This window comes from Terrapene carolina, unplaced genomic scaffold, assembly GCF_002925995.2.
Source record: "Terrapene carolina triunguis isolate 2854851 unplaced genomic scaffold, T_m_triunguis-2.0 Scaffold53, whole genome shotgun sequence".
Taxonomy (NCBI): Eukaryota; Metazoa; Chordata; order Testudines; family Emydidae; genus Terrapene; species Terrapene triunguis.
The window spans coordinates 14,507,970-14,524,637 of NW_020664404.1; the positions used below are offsets into that span (position 1 = coordinate 14,507,970).

Genomic DNA, 16,668 nt, shown 5'->3' on the forward strand with positions numbered 1-16,668 from the left:
GTGAAAAACACCCAGTTTTGGCGACAAGAAACTTCCACCCCTACGAGAGACTTTTGTCTTTTCCCCTCCCTTTATTGTTGACAAAGAGCCAGAGTAGACGCTGCTGATTGTTTTATTGACAACTGGCTTCCGCCAGTATCCCACAATGCCTGCCCTGATTGCTCTGCTCAGTATTGTGATCTCTGCTGCCCTGCAGGCAGGCACCTCTCCCCTTTCAAAGCTCCAGGAAGTAAGAAAGAGCAAATCATTGGGCTGCTCCTGTTCTGCCCTGCACTAGGAACACAGCAGCAGGCAGACTGCTGTGCTGCTTTGCTATTCCTCAGCACCTAGAGCTCACAGAGCTACTCGTGATGCTGCTCTCGGCAGCTGAGGGGGCTGTGGGAGAATTCGGAGAGAATCCCAAGATGGGCAGCGCTCAGCTCTTCCTTCCCACAACACTGCACTGTGGGATACATACCCACGGTGCATTTCTCACCCTGTCCATGATGGTGTCCCCAGTGTGGACATGTTCTGTCAACAGAGGGAGCAAGCGTGAACACCCTTTGGCGATTTTTGTTTTGTTGACTTTTGGGTGTTGACATAAGTTTTGTTAACAAAACTGAGTAGAGTGGACAAGCCCTAGGAAGAGCCACAGATCTGCCATGACTGCAGCCAAACCGGCACCCCTCTCCCCCGTTACTCCTGTGTCCCCTGCTCAGTGGGGAAACCTGACTTCACTGGTAGCTTGGTAAGTAAATTAAAGCACCTCTGGCTGTAAGTCCTTGACCATTATCACAAATAGACAAGGGAGGCTTGGCAGTGTGACTTGCAATTTGCAGGTTAGCGAAGCCGAAGTGTTCAGATGGTGTGTGGCTATCGAGTTAGGCCTAATACCCTTAAAAGCCCCGAACCAACCCAACCTTAATCCTAGCTAGGAGGTGCAAAGAGCAGCAATGTTCTCCTCTCATCATAAACAGCTTCTCCCCTGCCAGGGGTAGGTCCTGGACTGGGGCTCAGGGTTAAAGGGTTTTTTTATGTGCCCTAGGCCATGTTATATAACTAACAATTGCCCCCATAGTCTCAACGAGGTGTCTTTAAACCTCTTCCCTCGCCCACCCCATCAGCGCTTTTACAGGCCAGAGGAAGAAATTGAGGGATGTGGAAGGGAGATGGTTCGCAGTAGGTCTGGCGGTGCCTCAGTAACAGAACTGGAGCCTAGGACTCAGGACTTGTACTGCACCCCCTCAATGCACCTGATAAAGGGAAAGAAGGCAGCAGACGTAGTTCGTAACATTGCCGTCCCTCTGAATGGAGTTTGCTTGGCTAGGTGGAACTGGATTGCTCATGATTGTAGCTACCAAAGGATGGGACCTCGCTCTGGCCTGAGAAACAGCCAGCGTGAGCGGTTCCGGGCAGGGGAGGGAGTATGGAAACACCCAGAGGTCACTTGGGCCCGTGCTGCTTAGGGGGGTGGCCACGAGCCCGTGACCCGTCCCTGGCGTGCTGCATGCTGGGTGATTACCGGTTGCAAAGGCTCCTGGGAGCTGTCAGCACCTGCCTTGGCTCCTAGCCCCTGTGCTGCTCTCAGCCGGGCGAGGGGGCAGCTAGCCCCCCCCCCCCCCCGGGGTGACCCCACCCCGGGTGCTGCTCCCCGAGACTGACCCTCCCAGGCCAGGGCCCCGGCAATGCGCGGCGGCCTCCCGGGACGGGCCCTCCGGATGCTGGACGGGAGCCTCGGGGGTGGTGGCCGGTGCGGAACCCAGGCGTCCTGCCACCCCCGGCGTGTCCCTTTGCCAGAAGGAGGCGGTGCCGCACGGCCGCCCTGCGCCCTCTGCTGGGCCGGAGGCGTCACTACAGCGGGCCGCTCCCGCGCGACAGGCCGGGGTGGGCGTGGCCGGGTCTCCTGCCGAGGGGCGCTGTTCCGCCGGCTTCTCTGAATACGTCACCACGTCGCGGCCATGTGACGAGACTGAGGCGGCCCCGCTCCCTCACAGCAGCACCCAGTTCCACGGCCCGCCCCGCGCAGCCCCTGACGCCAAGGCTGCACGCAGAGCGCTGACTCGTCGCCGTGCGCGGCCCCGCGAGCTGCGCGCTGACGTAATACGTAACCTAGGGCGTGCACACGCACGGTACGTGGTGGGGGCGGAGCTGGAGCCCGGCGGCAGCGGCGGCAGGTGAGTGACACTGGCCCGGTTCGGCCTGGCTTCACATGCCCCCCCCCCCCCCCCCGATCCCTGGGAGCTCCCTGCCGCCGAGCCCCGGGGAGAGCCCCGCGCGGCCGGGAAGCGCCAGCCCCACCCGGGCGGCGATGGCAAACCGTTATCCCCCCGCCCCTGGCCTGCACTGAGTGCGCGCAGCGCCCCCCCCCCGCTGTCCTGTGAGATGGGACCGTCCGCGCAGCGCCTCCCCCTTTATTCCCTCCTGCTGGCCCGGTACCATGGGACTGTCCGCGCATTTCCCTCCCCCCACGCCGTCCCCTGAGATGGGATCGTCCGCGCAGCGCTCCCCCCCCCCAGAAATTGGCGAGTCCCCCAGTCCTCTGTTCCCCAGAGGTGGAAATGGGCCGCAGCCCCCGCTGCGGGAGGATTCCCTGGTCGCAGTGTCCCGCACCCGCTGGCCTGGGCAATTTCCCGCGATGGGCCGTTCTGTGCCATCCCCTCCCCGTCCCCAGGCCCCCTGACTCCAGAGGGGGACAGTTCCTGCGACACGCCCCTCCTCCCTTCCCTGGCATCCCACCCCCAGACACCCAGCGTTCTGCACAACCCCAAGCTCTGAGCGGAAAAATATTGGTGTGGTTCACATCAGAGGGCCCATTTAGCCTGGTTTCCCCTCTTTCTCCACTACTGTGCTGGGTGGAACCAGTAGGCTCACCTAGCCCTGTGTCTGCTGCATTGGATCAGACCGGCGGGGTCATTTCTCCCCGCCACACACACGCTATGCAGGATCAGATCAATGGGGCCAACTAGCTCGGTATTACCAGGTGTCACCAACTCCATGCTGCCAGATAAGGCCATCCGGTCCCGCATCCCATTCCGCAAAACAGACACCTGCATTGGAACTGCTGCCGAGCCCTTGAAACCAGGCTGATGCCCTTGGGCAGGGACTCTTCATGGCATTTGGCTGTTATGTTGTGTGTTATTCAGAGGAAGCTGTTACCTGTCCTATCTCAATCCATTTCCTCCAGCGTGCTTTTCACTTACTTGCAGCGTGACCTTGGGCTGGTCCCTTTTCTTCGTGCTGCTATTGCTTATGAGTAAAATGGGCAGAATGCTGCTTCCCTGACTGGTTCCCAGGGGCTTGTGAGGAGTAATTGTAGTTTGTACAACATTACCCCAACAACCGGATGTTCATAGTGTAAAAGTTCCTCATCCAACCCTGCTGGTGGTGGCGGACAGGAGCCTGCACTCTGTGGGTTTCAGCATGAGATCCCCGCAGGATTGGCCCCGCAGAGGGCCTCTGAGACAATCATTCCAGCAGTTGAGTTCCACAGGGAGAGCGTGAGGGTGACACCAACTAGAGATCCCAGTGACAGTGTCACCACCCTGTCTGGAGACGTCTGTGGCTGAAGCTTGTGAGCAAAGCTGAACAGGGCTGCCTCACATTATGCCTGGTGCTGCTGGCCATTGCCAGAGCATGACTTGAACTGGGCCATTAGGCCAGGACAGGGTGTTACATGGAAGGAATGTGCTAATTAAGTCCTATAATTCTTTCTCTTCTCCACCCAAGCACCTTCGGGTGAGTCAGGGTGGTGGTGGGTAGGCTGGCTGGGCTGACTGGTTAGTTTGCCATGTGAGATTCCTGGGTTTGGTGCATGAGGGGGCTGACGTTCTGGGGAGTTAGGTGCTTCTTTGGGGAGCAGGGTTTACTGGTGCGTGTATTCCATGCAGCACTGAGGATGCTCTTAGCAGTGCTCGATACAGTGGTGCTGAGCCAGCAGCCAGAGCCTCCAGTGTGCTGTGGGAAGTATCAGGGGAGCCAAGGGGGGGCTAGAGGGTTGTCTGAAAGGGGGAGGGAGGGCTGTCCTGCAGAGCTGGGCTTCGTGCCCCCACCTATTGCCTGTCACTGTGTATCAGAGGGTCAGGCCAGGGCAGTTGGTTGATGGGAACTGCCCCCTCACCCCACCCCGGTGATCCAGCGAGAGACGCGCTCCACGGAGTGGGAATTGAGCTGTGGCCCAGCATGATGCAAAGGATGCTGTGCACCTGCAGGTGCCATCTCTCAGATGAGAGATAACGCTGAGACGCTGACCTTGGTTTTAGTCACAGTGGCCTGGCAAGTTCCAATTTGGATAATCATATTTAGCTTCCTTTAATTCTCGCTGCAGGATTACTTCACTTCCTGTCCTAAACTCCATTGTAGTGCTGCCATGTGTCAAACAGCTGCCAAGCCCCATCTCAGAGAGGCTGTGTTCAGTGGTGGAAGAAATGTTTCTGGGTGTAGCTAGTAAAGTGCTCGGGGATCCCTCAGGATAGAGATGCTGAGTGGTGATATCCGTATCAGTAGGGTGGGAGTCCCTCGCTCCATTTGCTCCTCTCCTGCTCTGGAGACTCGCCAGCCTTATGCAGTACCTCTGTGAGCCAGGGCAAGGTACAGAAGGCTCCTGCACTGATCTGAATTGCAGACCTGGGCTGAAAATGCAGGGACCAGGAGGGTAGCAAGCCCACTTCCCAGCTCTTCGCGCTGTACCAGTGTGAGGCAGGAGCTGAGGAGTCAGACCCTGCTGACTCCAGAACCCTGCACTGTGAGCAGTGTGTCCTCAGCCTGATCTCTGCCTTCTCAGATCCAGCGCTCACTGCTCCTAGGCCTCAGGAGACCCTCTGTGCGTTGACGTCTCGCTACCTGATTTGCCTGACTCTGGTTTTTCTTTCCTCCCCTAGCACTGGTGGCATGTGAGGGGCTCTCTTGCCAAGAAGGCAGCTCACAGCTCGGGGGCCCTCACAGGGGCAGAGGCACCGTCCCTTTCTGCAAGGACTCCAGCGTGGGTGGATGCCAGAGGTCTCTGGAACAACACTTGTTACAGGCAGTGGGAGAGGCTCCGAACTAGTGCCTGCGTCCTGGTGGCAAAGACAGTAGCTCCACACGCGGCAGGCTCCTAGAAATACTGATTTTCCAGCGCTCCCCCAATGCGGGATCAGGGATGGACCCCACCTCACCCCTGTGAAGAGACCTTTCATTCTCTCAACAAGCCAAAGGGAATTCCTCTGCCTGGCCACGCAGGAGTCACCCTGCAACAAGACTTGTTTGGTGGGCCCCAGGGGGAATCCCTGTTCACACAGCTGCCTTGTTACAGTGCCACTCGCAGACCCTCTAAGAACTCACCCTCCATGTTCCAGCTGCTCTGAGCCCCAGAGCCCAAGCTGCTCAGTCTCACCTGACTGTCCTCTCGCCTGGTTCCCCAGTATTCCTCCTCCCGCGGGCTGCTAGAAAAGGATGTGAACTTTGGAATGGAGTCTGTGACCAGCTGGGGACTCGGAGCATGCATAGGACTGTTGCTGAGTAGCAGGAGGACTGGCTGATCGCTGTGGACAGCCCTTCTCTCCTGGCCCCAGGGTCGCAGGGCGTTGGCCTTGCCCGGACCCTCCATTATGTTTCTCCTGCTCCCCTTTGACAGCCTGGTTGTTAACCTGCTGGGAATCTCCCTGACCGTCCTCTTCACACTGCTTCTGGTTTTCATCATTGTGCCAGCCATTTTTGGGGTCTCCTTTGGCATCCGCAGGATTTACATGAAAACACTCTTAAAGATTTTCCGGGTGAGTCATGCTTCCGGGATGTACTGTGCAGGAGCTCAGGTGCCCTGACCACTGTCCATGTGCCTGGGGGAGATCCCCGCCAGGGGCACGTGCCTTTGAGTAGGGGGTGTCCCTGTCCCTGGATGGTGATGGTATGAGTTGCTGAGAGAGCTGGGCTGTTGGTGCTGCAAGTGTTGGTGCTAGAAATCTCCAGGGGGGTCCTTGGAGTGGCTCAGGCATCTCAGCTCCATAGATCTGTGCTTGTAGGTCATTCCAAAGGGCCCCCATGCTGGACACAGGCCTTGTAAACAAGTGCTGCAGAGTCTATTGTCACTGGCTGCTTGCAGCAGAGCCCCTTGGAGAGAGAAGGCCTGAGTCTCTCACATGGCAGACCCAAACAAGGGCAGATTTCAGCACCTCTCAAGAACAGCCCAGTGGTGGGAGGAGACCAAGGGGAGCAGGGCCTGGGGGTGGGGTGAGGAGCAGGCGCCTCGTTCCTGGGGATGGGGACAGCTGGTCATCTGGGGCAGCAGAAACAGCATCTCTTCTTTACCACAAGTTTGGGTGAAGGAAGCTGGGTGTCAGCTGGGCTCTTTGCCCTGCAGGGTCCCTGGCCCACACACTCTGCCCCTTGAGGTCGGTGTGTTCTGTGCTGTCATCTGCCCATCAACCCAAGGAAACATGCCTGGCAGCAGGGCCAATGTGGAGCGGGCTGGGTGGTGCTGTTTCCAGAAGCCCTCTCTGGACCTGCGCTTCTTGGCTCAGAGAAGCCAAGTGGAATTTTCCAGTCTGTTCCTGCCTGCCCTTGGCAGTCTGATCTCCTGGGCTGCCTTAGAGCTGGGGCCTCCCCCGAGACAGGGTCCATGCAGGCCCAGGACTCTGCTGAGCTCCCAGGAGGTGGGGCTGGAGAAGGCCAAGGCCGCAGGAGAGTGATGCTGTGTCCTCTACACTCAGTAGTGAAGTTCCATGCAGGGAACCGGAGCACAGTGTGACGATGCTCATGCCCAGCCATAGGTGTCTATAATAGGAAGGAGGGTGCTGCCTGGGGTGATGGGTCTCAGGACTGGCCAGCATGCTCAGCTCTGCAAGCTCTAACGACAGCTAGGTCATTCTCCCAAGTCAAACTGTTGGTCTGTCCAGCTCCATCCACTCCTGTTCTCGCCTCTGGCAGTGGCGGGGCTCCATGATGTACCTAGCCGGCTGTGTGGGAGGTTTCAGGGGAGACTCCTAGCCCAAGAGGCAGTGTTTCCTCTGACCCCTGGCAAAGCATGGGGCATGGCCAGGATTTAGCTCTTGGGGATTGGAGACTGCCCTAGGACATGCTCTCAGCCAGCCTTTCCGGGCATAGGGCTGGCTCAGTGCTGCCAGCTCAGCAGGCGTGAGCAGAACTCTGCAAGGGCCCTTTCCCCCAAACCTTGGTAACAGGGACTGACCTCAGACAGGAACCTCTCCAAAGGCTTCCAGGACACCAATTCCTGCCATTATCCCAGTACTTCCTCCCCACAGCCAGTGTTCCTGCTGGGAGAGTCTGGGGCTGGGAGGTCCCCGCAGCCAGCGTTCCTGCCCTGCTCCCTGCAGTGCCCCAGCTGGGAGAGATGGGGCTGGAGTAGGTGTGCACATTTTGTTCTCCTTCAGAGTTTGTTTTCCAGGCCCATATTGAGAAGGCGGGTGTGATAGAATTCTGGTTTTAATTGCTCTCATTTTGACAAGTGATAGCGATGTTTATTTTTAAGCATTTTTTATTTTTATCCGTTTAATTTTTCACTGTTGTGGGAAATTGGGGGGGGGGGGGTGCAGACCGTTATAGAATGACACTAGACATTGAGATTCATAAAGTCAAAGCTTTATAATGGTTCAAACACAAATTTGTCAATATCACACGTCAGAGTTTACAAAGTAAATCTCTGTAAGTCAAACTCCGATAGGTTCTCAAGCAGCCTTTTTTCCTTTGCTTAGCTATAAATTTTGATTGTTATTGATGGAATTATTTTTTCTGTGGTTTGCATGTGTATGGTGAAATAGACATTTAGAGAAAAATCTAACCTTCCCAGCTTAGCTATCGCGAAGGTTCCGTGGAGGGCAGGCTGACCGGCTGGAAATCCAACCCGTGTGTTTATCTGGTGCCCTTGGGGAGCAGCTGAGGGGGGAGATTTCTGTGAATAAGGGTGATCTGGGCATTGATTCTGGCTGCTGTTGCCAGATAGCTGCCTGGGGGCTGCTCAGCGCTGCTGTTTGTGAGCAATGGTGCACGGAGAAGTAGGAGCAGCTGTTAGCCAAGTGGGAGGAAGGAGGGGTCCCAGCCCCGCACACTATTGGCCTGCTGGTTCCATCAGCAACCTTGAAATGCAGCCTCTGATTCCAGGAGGGAGGAAATGAGAATCGGAAAATAGTGCTGGATTAGTCACCTGCTCACCTTATGCTGGAGCCCTCTCTGCCAAGGGGCAAGAACAAGTGATCAGGGTCCGTATGGAGTCCAGCCAATGGCACCCAGTGAGGGAGCAGCAGAGTGCCATGGGACTGCCTGAAAGCAGCAGAGCGTGCTCTGGGGCTGGGGAGAGGTATTCCATAACGTCTCCCCCTGCCCCGGGGTAGGTTTTGCTCTTCTCTGAAGTCCCTCTGCTCTGTCAGTATCTCTCAGGTAACACGGTGCCCAGAACTGAATGCAGATGCCTTCACAACAGTCTCCCCCAGCTCCAGGCCATGCACCATCCTCATTAGCAGCCAGGTCCCGCAGCAGACAGCTGTCCTGGCTGGTTGCCAGTGTGGGCTAGTGGATTTTCCCAGCCCAATCCCCATTCTAATGTCAGTGCTGTGCTAAGAACCGCTCTTCGAGCTCCTGGAATCCTCTGTCTGTACAGCCAGGGACTTGGAGGGGAAGAAGCCCTGGAAGATGAGGGTTCTTGGGAGGGGTGGGGTTGGAAGTCCTGCTTACCTTGTGTCTCTTTTCAGTGGGCGACGCTGAGGATAGAGCGTGGCGCCAAGGAGAAGAACCACCCACTGTACAAGCCCTATGTAAATGGTGAGAGCCTGCCGTCCCCTCCCATCAGCAGCTCCGTGTCTGTGTGTGCATGTGGGAAGTCCCTGTCATGGGACTGCTTCATCTCTGGGCAAGGGAGATAAGTGGGGCACATCTGGTCCATGGGTGTCCCATGTCTAGGACAGGGGCCGGAGCTGGCCCCGCCTACAGGCAGGGGGCGGGAGGGAGGGTAGGCCTGGGGCTGGCCCCACCTGCAGCCAGGGGGCGGGCCTGTCAGGCTGCCATCACTGGAGCACCTGGCCCGTGTTGCAGGTATCATTGCAAAGGAGCCCACGTCCCTGGAGGAGGAGATCAAAGAGATCCGCCGGAGCGGCAGCAGCAAAGCCCTGGACACACCTGAGTTCGAGCTCTCTGACATCTTCTACTTCTGCCGCAAGGGCATCGAGACCATCATGGATGACGAGGTGACCAAGCGGTTCTCAGCTGAGGAGCTGGAGTCTTGGAACTTGCTTAGCCGGACCAACTACAACTTCCAGTACATCAGCCTGCGCCTCACTGTGCTGTGGGGGCTGGGTGTGGTCATCCGGTACTGCTTCCTGCTGCCACTCAGGTGAGGAGCTGCCCCTGGCAACAGCCTCCCTGCCAGGCAACCCGCCACTGCGCTGGCTGGCGCATTGCCTGCTTCCAGTCGTCTTGCCCACAACAAGAGAGGGGCCGGGGCTGATGGTTAGAGCCAGGGGCTGGGACTTGGGGCTCCTGTCTCTGTCTTTGGCCCTGGGAGAAGTGTGTGGTCTGGCGATTAGAGCAGTGGCGGGGAGCCTGGGTAGCGTGAGCTGGGGTGGGAGTTCCCAAGATGGCCATACGCATTCCCATGGGCCCATCCTCTCTGCAGCAATCCCAACTGGCCCAGGGGAGCCAGAGGTGCCTGCTCCTCCTGGCAGCACAAGGACACAGAGAGACACCCACCCTGCAGCAGGGTCCATTGAGAGACTGCTGCCTGGCAGACAGGAGCAGGGCTTCATGCCCACGAGGCTGCATGTTATTTGTTCACTGGCCTGTAACATCCCTCTCCCTCCTGCAGGATTGCCCTGGCCTTCACAGGCATCAGCTTGTTGGTGGTTGGCACCACAGTAGTGGGATATTTGCCCAATGGAAGGTGAGTTGGCCCTTCACTGAACATGGAGGAGTATGGATGGGGGGGCAGGAAGGGGAGTCTCCCCCTCGACATCCCAGCCACTGTTGAGATGTATGTCTGTGGGCGAGGGGCCAAGGTGACTGGCACCTGCATCCCTGGGGGGCGGACACAGCAGGATCTATGCCACTTCAGCGCTCCTGTGGCAAACCTCACAGCCCTGAACTCTACAAAGCCCAGCTCAGATGAGCAAAGTGTCACTCTCAGGTCATGGGTTTCTGTCTCGGCTTGTGACTAGCTTGGAAAGGGGTCGGGCTGGACGGATGGATGGGATGGGAGCCAGCCTGCACGGTGTCCCAGTTGGGCTGAGTTAGTACAGTTACAAACACCTCTGCCCTTCGCATGCTCCATGAGGGGAGGGGAAGTTGTTGGTCCCTCTTACGTGGGGTACACAGTCAGGTCAGCCTTGTCACTCCCCCACTCTGTGTCCCCAAGCTCCCCCAGCCCAGCTCACCACGTGGCCCTTGCGGCAGCTCCTGGCTCAGGGTAGGGCACTCCAGTGTGGGTGGCTTGTGGGGCAGTCTGGGGTAACAATCTCTGCTCTGACCCTGCAGGTGGAAGGAGTTCCTGAGCAAGCACGTTCACCTGATGTGTTACCGGATCTGCGTGCGTGCCCTCACCGCCATCATCACCTACCATGACCAGTAAGGGGCAACACTGGCTCCCGGCCTGCCTTGCCATGCTCTTCCCTGGCTCAGGCCGGGCTCCCGCTGCTCTTGTCACCCCATCTTGGTTTTGTGTTATATTTAGGGAAAACAGACCCCAAAATGGAGGCATCTGCGTGGCTAATCACACCTCCCCCATTGACGTGATCATCCTGGCCAGCGATGGCTACTACGCTATGGTAAGGGCCACTCCCTCCGTCCCCAGGGAGGGCTGAGCTCGGAGCTCAGCTTTGGCCTGGGCAGGTCACTGTGCTGCTGTACGATGGAGCCGATGCTCTCCTGCCGGGGGGGGGGGGAGGGGGTTCTGAGGCTTAGTGAGTTTGCAAAGCGCGTGGACCTGAATGGGCTTGTCTGGGGCCCCGGACCTGGATGCCCAGCACTGCCTGTGTACTCAGCCCCTCTCACATCTGGTTGATTCCCCGCAGTGGTTCAGCAGCCTCTGGGCGCCCCGGTTACAGAGGCCAGTGCTCCTTTGGTGCGGGGACGCAGGACTTCCAGAGGCCCCAGCACATGGGCTTTGCTGGCTGTGGAAAGGGCAGGTCCCAGTCCCAGCCTGGCTGCCCTGAGCACAAAGTGTATGATGGGGATCTGGGCTCCTCCCAGAGCCCCCCTCAGGTGTGACCTTCCCCTAACAGCCACCTGGGAGGGGCAGGGCTGTCCCTCCAGCACTCTGCTGGGATGGAAATCTGTCTGTGTGAGGCTAGGAGCTGCCTGGCGACTCCTGCAGACTGAGGCAAAGGCTGTAACCTGTGTCTTCCTCTGGCTCAGGTGGGTCAGATCCACGGGGGGCTCATGGGTGTGATCCAGAGGGCCGTGGTGAAGGCGTGTCCCCATGTCTGGTTCGAACGCTCTGAAGTCAAAGATCGCCACCTCGTGGCCAAAAGGTAGGATAGCAGGCAATAGCTTCCCCCCAGGCAGGGGAAGGGAGGGCCTGCTGGAGACAGTGCGTTCTCCTGAACTCCACACAGGTGTGGCTGGGGAGGGGGAGCCAGGGCTGTCGGGCTCCAGTGGAGGAGGAACGTGCTTGCTGTCAGGGTGCTGGTTGTCCCAGGTGGTTCCTGGGAGCCTGGGACCTGTCCCGTCCCAGGGGCATTACATGCATCCAACTAGTGTACCCTGACTGAAGGTTAATTGGTGCGCACTGTAAGTTCAGGGCTGCTGGGTGCAGAGCCAGCAGGGCAGCCCCAGGGAGCTGTGCAAGTCAGTGACTCTCTCTTCCCTGCAGGCTGACAGAGCACGTCCAGGACAAGAGCAAACTGCCCATCCTCATCTTCCCGGAAGGTGAGCTGCAGGCCAGACCACACCGACCCATGGCAGGTTGTGAAGGACACCGTATGGCTGATGCCAGCATGAGTGTCATCCGCTCTCCTCTGGGGCAAGGCAAGGGGGGCTGCATCCTCTGTGTTGCCAGAGCTCTGAGGGTGTCCCTCAGGTTGGGGCTGAGCTGCGTGAGCCCGCGACAGTGCTGGGCACTGACTGCCGTGGTGGGAGGACCCCATGGGGCTGGCCCTTGAGGAGCCCTGGGGCACAATCCTCGCCTTCCCAGCCAGGACTCCGGCATGTGCTCACTGAGGGAGGCTGAGGCAGCTGCACTCGTCTCTTCACAGGCACCTGCATCAACAACACGTCCGTGATGATGTTCAAGAAGGGAAGCTTTGAAATTGGAGCCACAGTCTACCCGGTAGCCATCAAGGTGCGAGCGGCTCCGTGCCTGGGGCAGACAGCAGTGCCCCTCCAGCCCAGGCTCTGGGAGGTTGGCTGCGATGAGCCCATCCCGCTAGGGCTGCTTATGGAGGGTGGGGGCAGGGGTGCTATAGAACGAGGCCCTTCCAGGGGCAGTGCGGGGAACTGGAGGGGCATAGGCCCAACTTCCCTCACCAGGGCCCCAAAGCTGTGCAGCCCCGGTTTTCGTGAGGGGCTGTTCTCAGCTTTGAGCTGTGGGCAGTAGGGAGATGGTCCTGAATCTCTGGGACTCATCTCATGAGCCTGTCCTGTGGGGGTGGGGAAGCCGAGAACTGGCCATGCTTGTAGGCTGGGGAGCCTGAGACTGAGGCCTTGCCCAGGGCGATGCCTCGGCCAGCCCTGCTGTGGGTCTCAGTCCCATGGGCGCTCTCACCCTCTGCAGTATGACCCGCAGTTCGGAGATGCCTTTTGGAACAGCAGCAAGTACGGAATGGTGACCTACCTGCTGAGGATGATGACCAGCTGGGCCATCGTCTGCAGCGTCTGGTACCTGCCCCCCATGACCAGGCAGGTGAGTGAGGGGGCTGTGCCAGGCCTGTGGGGGAGCTGCCGAGGGTCGGGTCCCTTGCTCGTACTAAACAGCTCTGCTCTCCCGCAGCCTGAAGAGGATGCTGTCCAGTTTGCCAACCGGGTGAAGTCAGCAATTGCCAGGCAGGGAGGCCTTGTGGATCTGCTGTGGTGAGTCAGAACCAGAACTTCCCCTCCCAGTGCTGGGTCCAAGGCCTCAGAGGTGCCCGGCTTGCTCTGCTCCCAGGCTCCAGCCCACAGGAGGGGGAGGCCCAGCTGCCAGAGCCAGCCTTCTGGCTGCCTGGTTCAGGGGGGCGATGCTTGGGAGGCAGGCAGCGACTCCTAGCTGCAGTGTGTGCGCATAGGCAGAGTGGTGGGGTGAGGCACACGAAGCCCCACTGAACCGTGCCGGGGCAGGGTGGAGTTTTCTGGGGGATCCTGGTAAGACAGGGCTGTTGGGGGTGCTGGGAGCAATGCATAGAGCCCTGCCTGGAGGTGTGTAGGCCTCGGATCCATGCTGTAGAGAAGCATGTGCTGAGCACGCCCTGGCAGTGCCCTCTGGAGCCTGCAGCTGCCTCTTGCTCATGCCGTGTGGGCCTTACTCGTGGATGGCAGCTTGCGGTGGGACACCCTGCTCTGCACAGCCTCTCCCCTGGGTGCTGTCCTGGAAGAGCAAGCCAGGCGGGTGTCCTTTCCCGATCACTGGGGCTTCTGAGAATGAAAGTCCAGCAGCCAGGCTCCTGTATAGTAGCCAATGGCTGAGCAGCTTGGTCCCTCTGCTGCCCGGGGGTCTGGTGATTGAGCACGGCCAGAAGCCTGGGACTCCTGAGTTCTGGCCCTGGCTCAGCGAGTCACTGGAAAATGAGGACAGTGTTCCCACCCCAGATGTGTGAGCGCTGGTCTGGGCAGCCCCAGCACCAATAGGGGTTGGGGAAAGGTACTGTGAGTCCAGGGGCAGTCCTCCCCCACGGCCTGTCTGATCGCCCGACTCTCCCCAGGGACGGGGGCCTGAAGAGGGAGAAAGTGAAGGACACGTTCAAGGAGGAGCAGCAGAAACTCTACAGCAAGACGATCGTTGGCAACCATGAGGACCGGAGCCGCTCCTGAGCTCTCTGCCTGCACGCTGTCCCCGGGCCCATCCGGAGCGCTCTGCCTCCAGTGCTGCCCTGGGCCCCTCTGGAGCCAGGTTGTATCCTGGGCCTCAGGCTGCTCCAGAGCTGCTCAGCCCGCTCCTCCATCCTCTGGCTCTGCCCCAGAGACACTTCGCTGCCTGGAGCCTGCAGCCCCTGAGTGGCTGGTGGCAAAGATGCCTTCTTGTTACTGTTACAGCTCAGCCCGTTGCAGGGCCAGCATTAAATGGAACACTGACAGCTGTGCCGTGGTCTGCGGGGTCCAGTGGGAGGGGCTGAGGGTGCGAGTGGGTCAGTGCGAGGCTACTGCCAGCAGCCAAGAGAGGGGTCCCTGCTGCCACAGATGCCTCAACAGCACGAAGGGACCTTGTAGGCCTGACTTCTGAATGGCACCTCAGAGCTGTGCAGCTTGGGCACATTGCATTGCCCTGTGCCCAGATGGCTGCGGCGCAGGGGTTCCCTCCCCCAGTGCAGCAATCCCCTGTGGCCCTGGATGTGTCAGCCCCCCACGCTCTAACCTCTCTGGGGGAAGCCAGGGGATAGAAAGACCCACCTGCACTCAGAGCTGCTATACCGATATGTGCGCACCCCCCCACCCCAGCTTCTTCCCAGGATGGTGGGGTGGGGACCATGTGGTACAGGGAGGAAAGACGTTGTGGCAAGAGGGCCCTGCTGGTGACGCTTGGCCCTGTGTCAGCATCAGGCCTTGTGGGGAGGGAAGTTCTGCGCAGACACACATGAAGCTGAAAGCTCATGAGCGCAACCTTTGGCACACAGGCTGCTTGTGTAATGTCAAATTACTGCCAGTCTCCTGTGTCCCTAGTGACTTCCAGCCCCAGGGTTGCACCCTGCACTCCCTTCTTTTAGCCCCACACATGCAACCAACTCTGGGGTAGAAGGCATCAGCCATTTTACAGCCCACAGCACCACAAGGAAAGCCTGTGCATGGCAGGACCACCTCTAGGGTGAGAGGAGAGTTCAGTCTCCAGAGCCCCCCAGTGGAGCCTGCCAGGGGCTGAGTGCAGCTTGTGCATTTGCCTCTGGCATTCTCTGGAACCACCAGCCCCCCAATCGCTGTCTGAGCAGAGGGCTGTGGGCATGGCTGCCCAGGCCTTGAGCCGTCCTGCTGCAGCCCTTTCTCCTCGGCTCTGTGCTGTGCATCCTCCAAGCTACAGTGAGTGCAAAGTCTAGCACTGGCTCCTGCTTTCCTGACTGCAGGGGGGCTATCGCCTGACTTAACGGGGAGGGAGTCAGGGAAGGTTGGGCCAGGCATGGATTGGAGAGCAGCAGCCAGGGAAGGGGAGAGTAGCTGGATTTGGAATGAAGGTGAAAAGTGATGGGCTGCTCTCCCTGGCCACTGGGCAGCCAGCCCCCCTCTACCCTGGCTCTGCTGCCTAATCGGGGGACTGGATGGATGGATTTCTGTGGCTAATTCCTCGGCCATGTGCTCTGAATATGTTCCCTGATGGGATGAAGCTGCTGGCGATTATGAATTGGAAGTTAGGTGTCCAGAAGTTCCAGAAGTGCTGATTCAGCTGCAGTGGGCCAGTGGGTGCTACCAGGATCAGCACACGGGTGGCCTGGGGAAGGCTGGCAGTGCAGCCTAGGAGTGAGCCTGGTAGGCTTGTGCATCCCCAGAGCCATGGGCTTAGTCCCTTAGGAGCCTTGGAGCCATTCCCACCTGCCCACCAGGAGTGCTTGGTGCCGTCTCTGGCTCTGAGCACCCCCCAGGCCTCAGCCTTGCAGGGACTGTTCTCCCTTTGTGCTGTGAGCCTGGGCCCAGGCCTACGTTAGTCCTAAATTCACTGCTGCCTCCGTGTGCTATGCTCAAGCCCCCAGCTCTCTGGATCTCCCTGGCCCAGCTGCAGTGGGTCCTGGATGGAGGTTGCCCACAGCCCCATTCTCCTCCCTCTGGGGCTTGGGCTGGTTTATTGCGCCTCTCCCACACGGGGGCTGGAGGGCCTGGCTCCTTGTTCCCTCTGCCCCAGTGCTGGGCCGCTGCCACTCCCCTGCAGCAATACCACCAAGCACTGAGGCCTGGAGCCCCATCATGAGTCCTTGCTGTGCTGGATGCCTCCTCCAGGCCCTGCTCCAGCCAGCCTCCCACACAGCGCCTGTGGCCTGGCCCCTCCACACCCAGGCCTTTCCCCTGGAGATGAGTGGGCTGTGCTCCAGCACCCCTGCCATGGGCACTGCACACCCCAATGTGCCTGCTTAACCCAGGCAAGGGGCTCCAGCACTGCTCCACTGGGCCCCTGTAACCTGGGGGAAGGAACAGCCAGTGGGAGTCACTCCAAGGGGAGTCTTTGCCCCCGATGCCAGGGTCTGGGCTCTCTCTGGGGGATCCCTCCTGCCACCCTCCACTCTCCTCATGTTGCATGGCCCCCACCTCAAGGCAGAGAGGCTTTAGACCCAGCAGTAGCTGAGTTCCAGCTGCATCACACGGTGTTTGGAAGCACTTCTGGGCCTGTGTATGCACAGGGCAGGGATGGCTCTAGGCACCAGCAAAGCAAGCACGTGCTTGGGGCAGCCCATTTGCAGGGGTGGCAGGGATCCAGCATGGGAGCTGAGAACCAACAGGGGGCCCTGGGAGCTGTAGTTCCTTGGTTAGCTCCCTGCCTATAGAGCCAGCCCTGGAGCAGGGAAAGAACTACATTTCCCAGCATTCCCTTGGCCACTACCAACAGGAAAGAGGGGGAGGGAGTGAGGTAGCTGAGACCTCATGCTGCAGCCTGCTGTGAATGGA

The 16,668-nt window shown here is 59.2% G+C and overlaps 1 protein-coding gene across 1 annotated transcript; it reads left to right on the plus strand.

Moving 5' to 3' along the window:
* Positions 1–2,050: 2,050 nt before the first annotated feature.
* GPAT4 (glycerol-3-phosphate acyltransferase 4) lies at positions 2,051–14,162 on the plus strand. Its single transcript, XM_024203654.1, has 13 exons — positions 2,051–2,153; positions 4,857–5,729; positions 8,658–8,727; positions 8,998–9,295; positions 9,767–9,841; positions 10,432–10,521; positions 10,628–10,721; positions 11,311–11,426; positions 11,768–11,823; positions 12,150–12,235; positions 12,668–12,796; positions 12,884–12,963; positions 13,791–14,162. The coding sequence occupies exons 2-13, from the start codon at positions 5,565–5,567 to the stop codon at positions 13,897–13,899; spliced, it is 1,368 nt and encodes a 455-aa protein (XP_024059422.1). The 5' UTR covers positions 2,051–2,153; positions 4,857–5,564; the 3' UTR covers positions 13,900–14,162.
* The last annotated feature ends 2,506 nt before the right edge of the window (positions 14,163–16,668 follow it).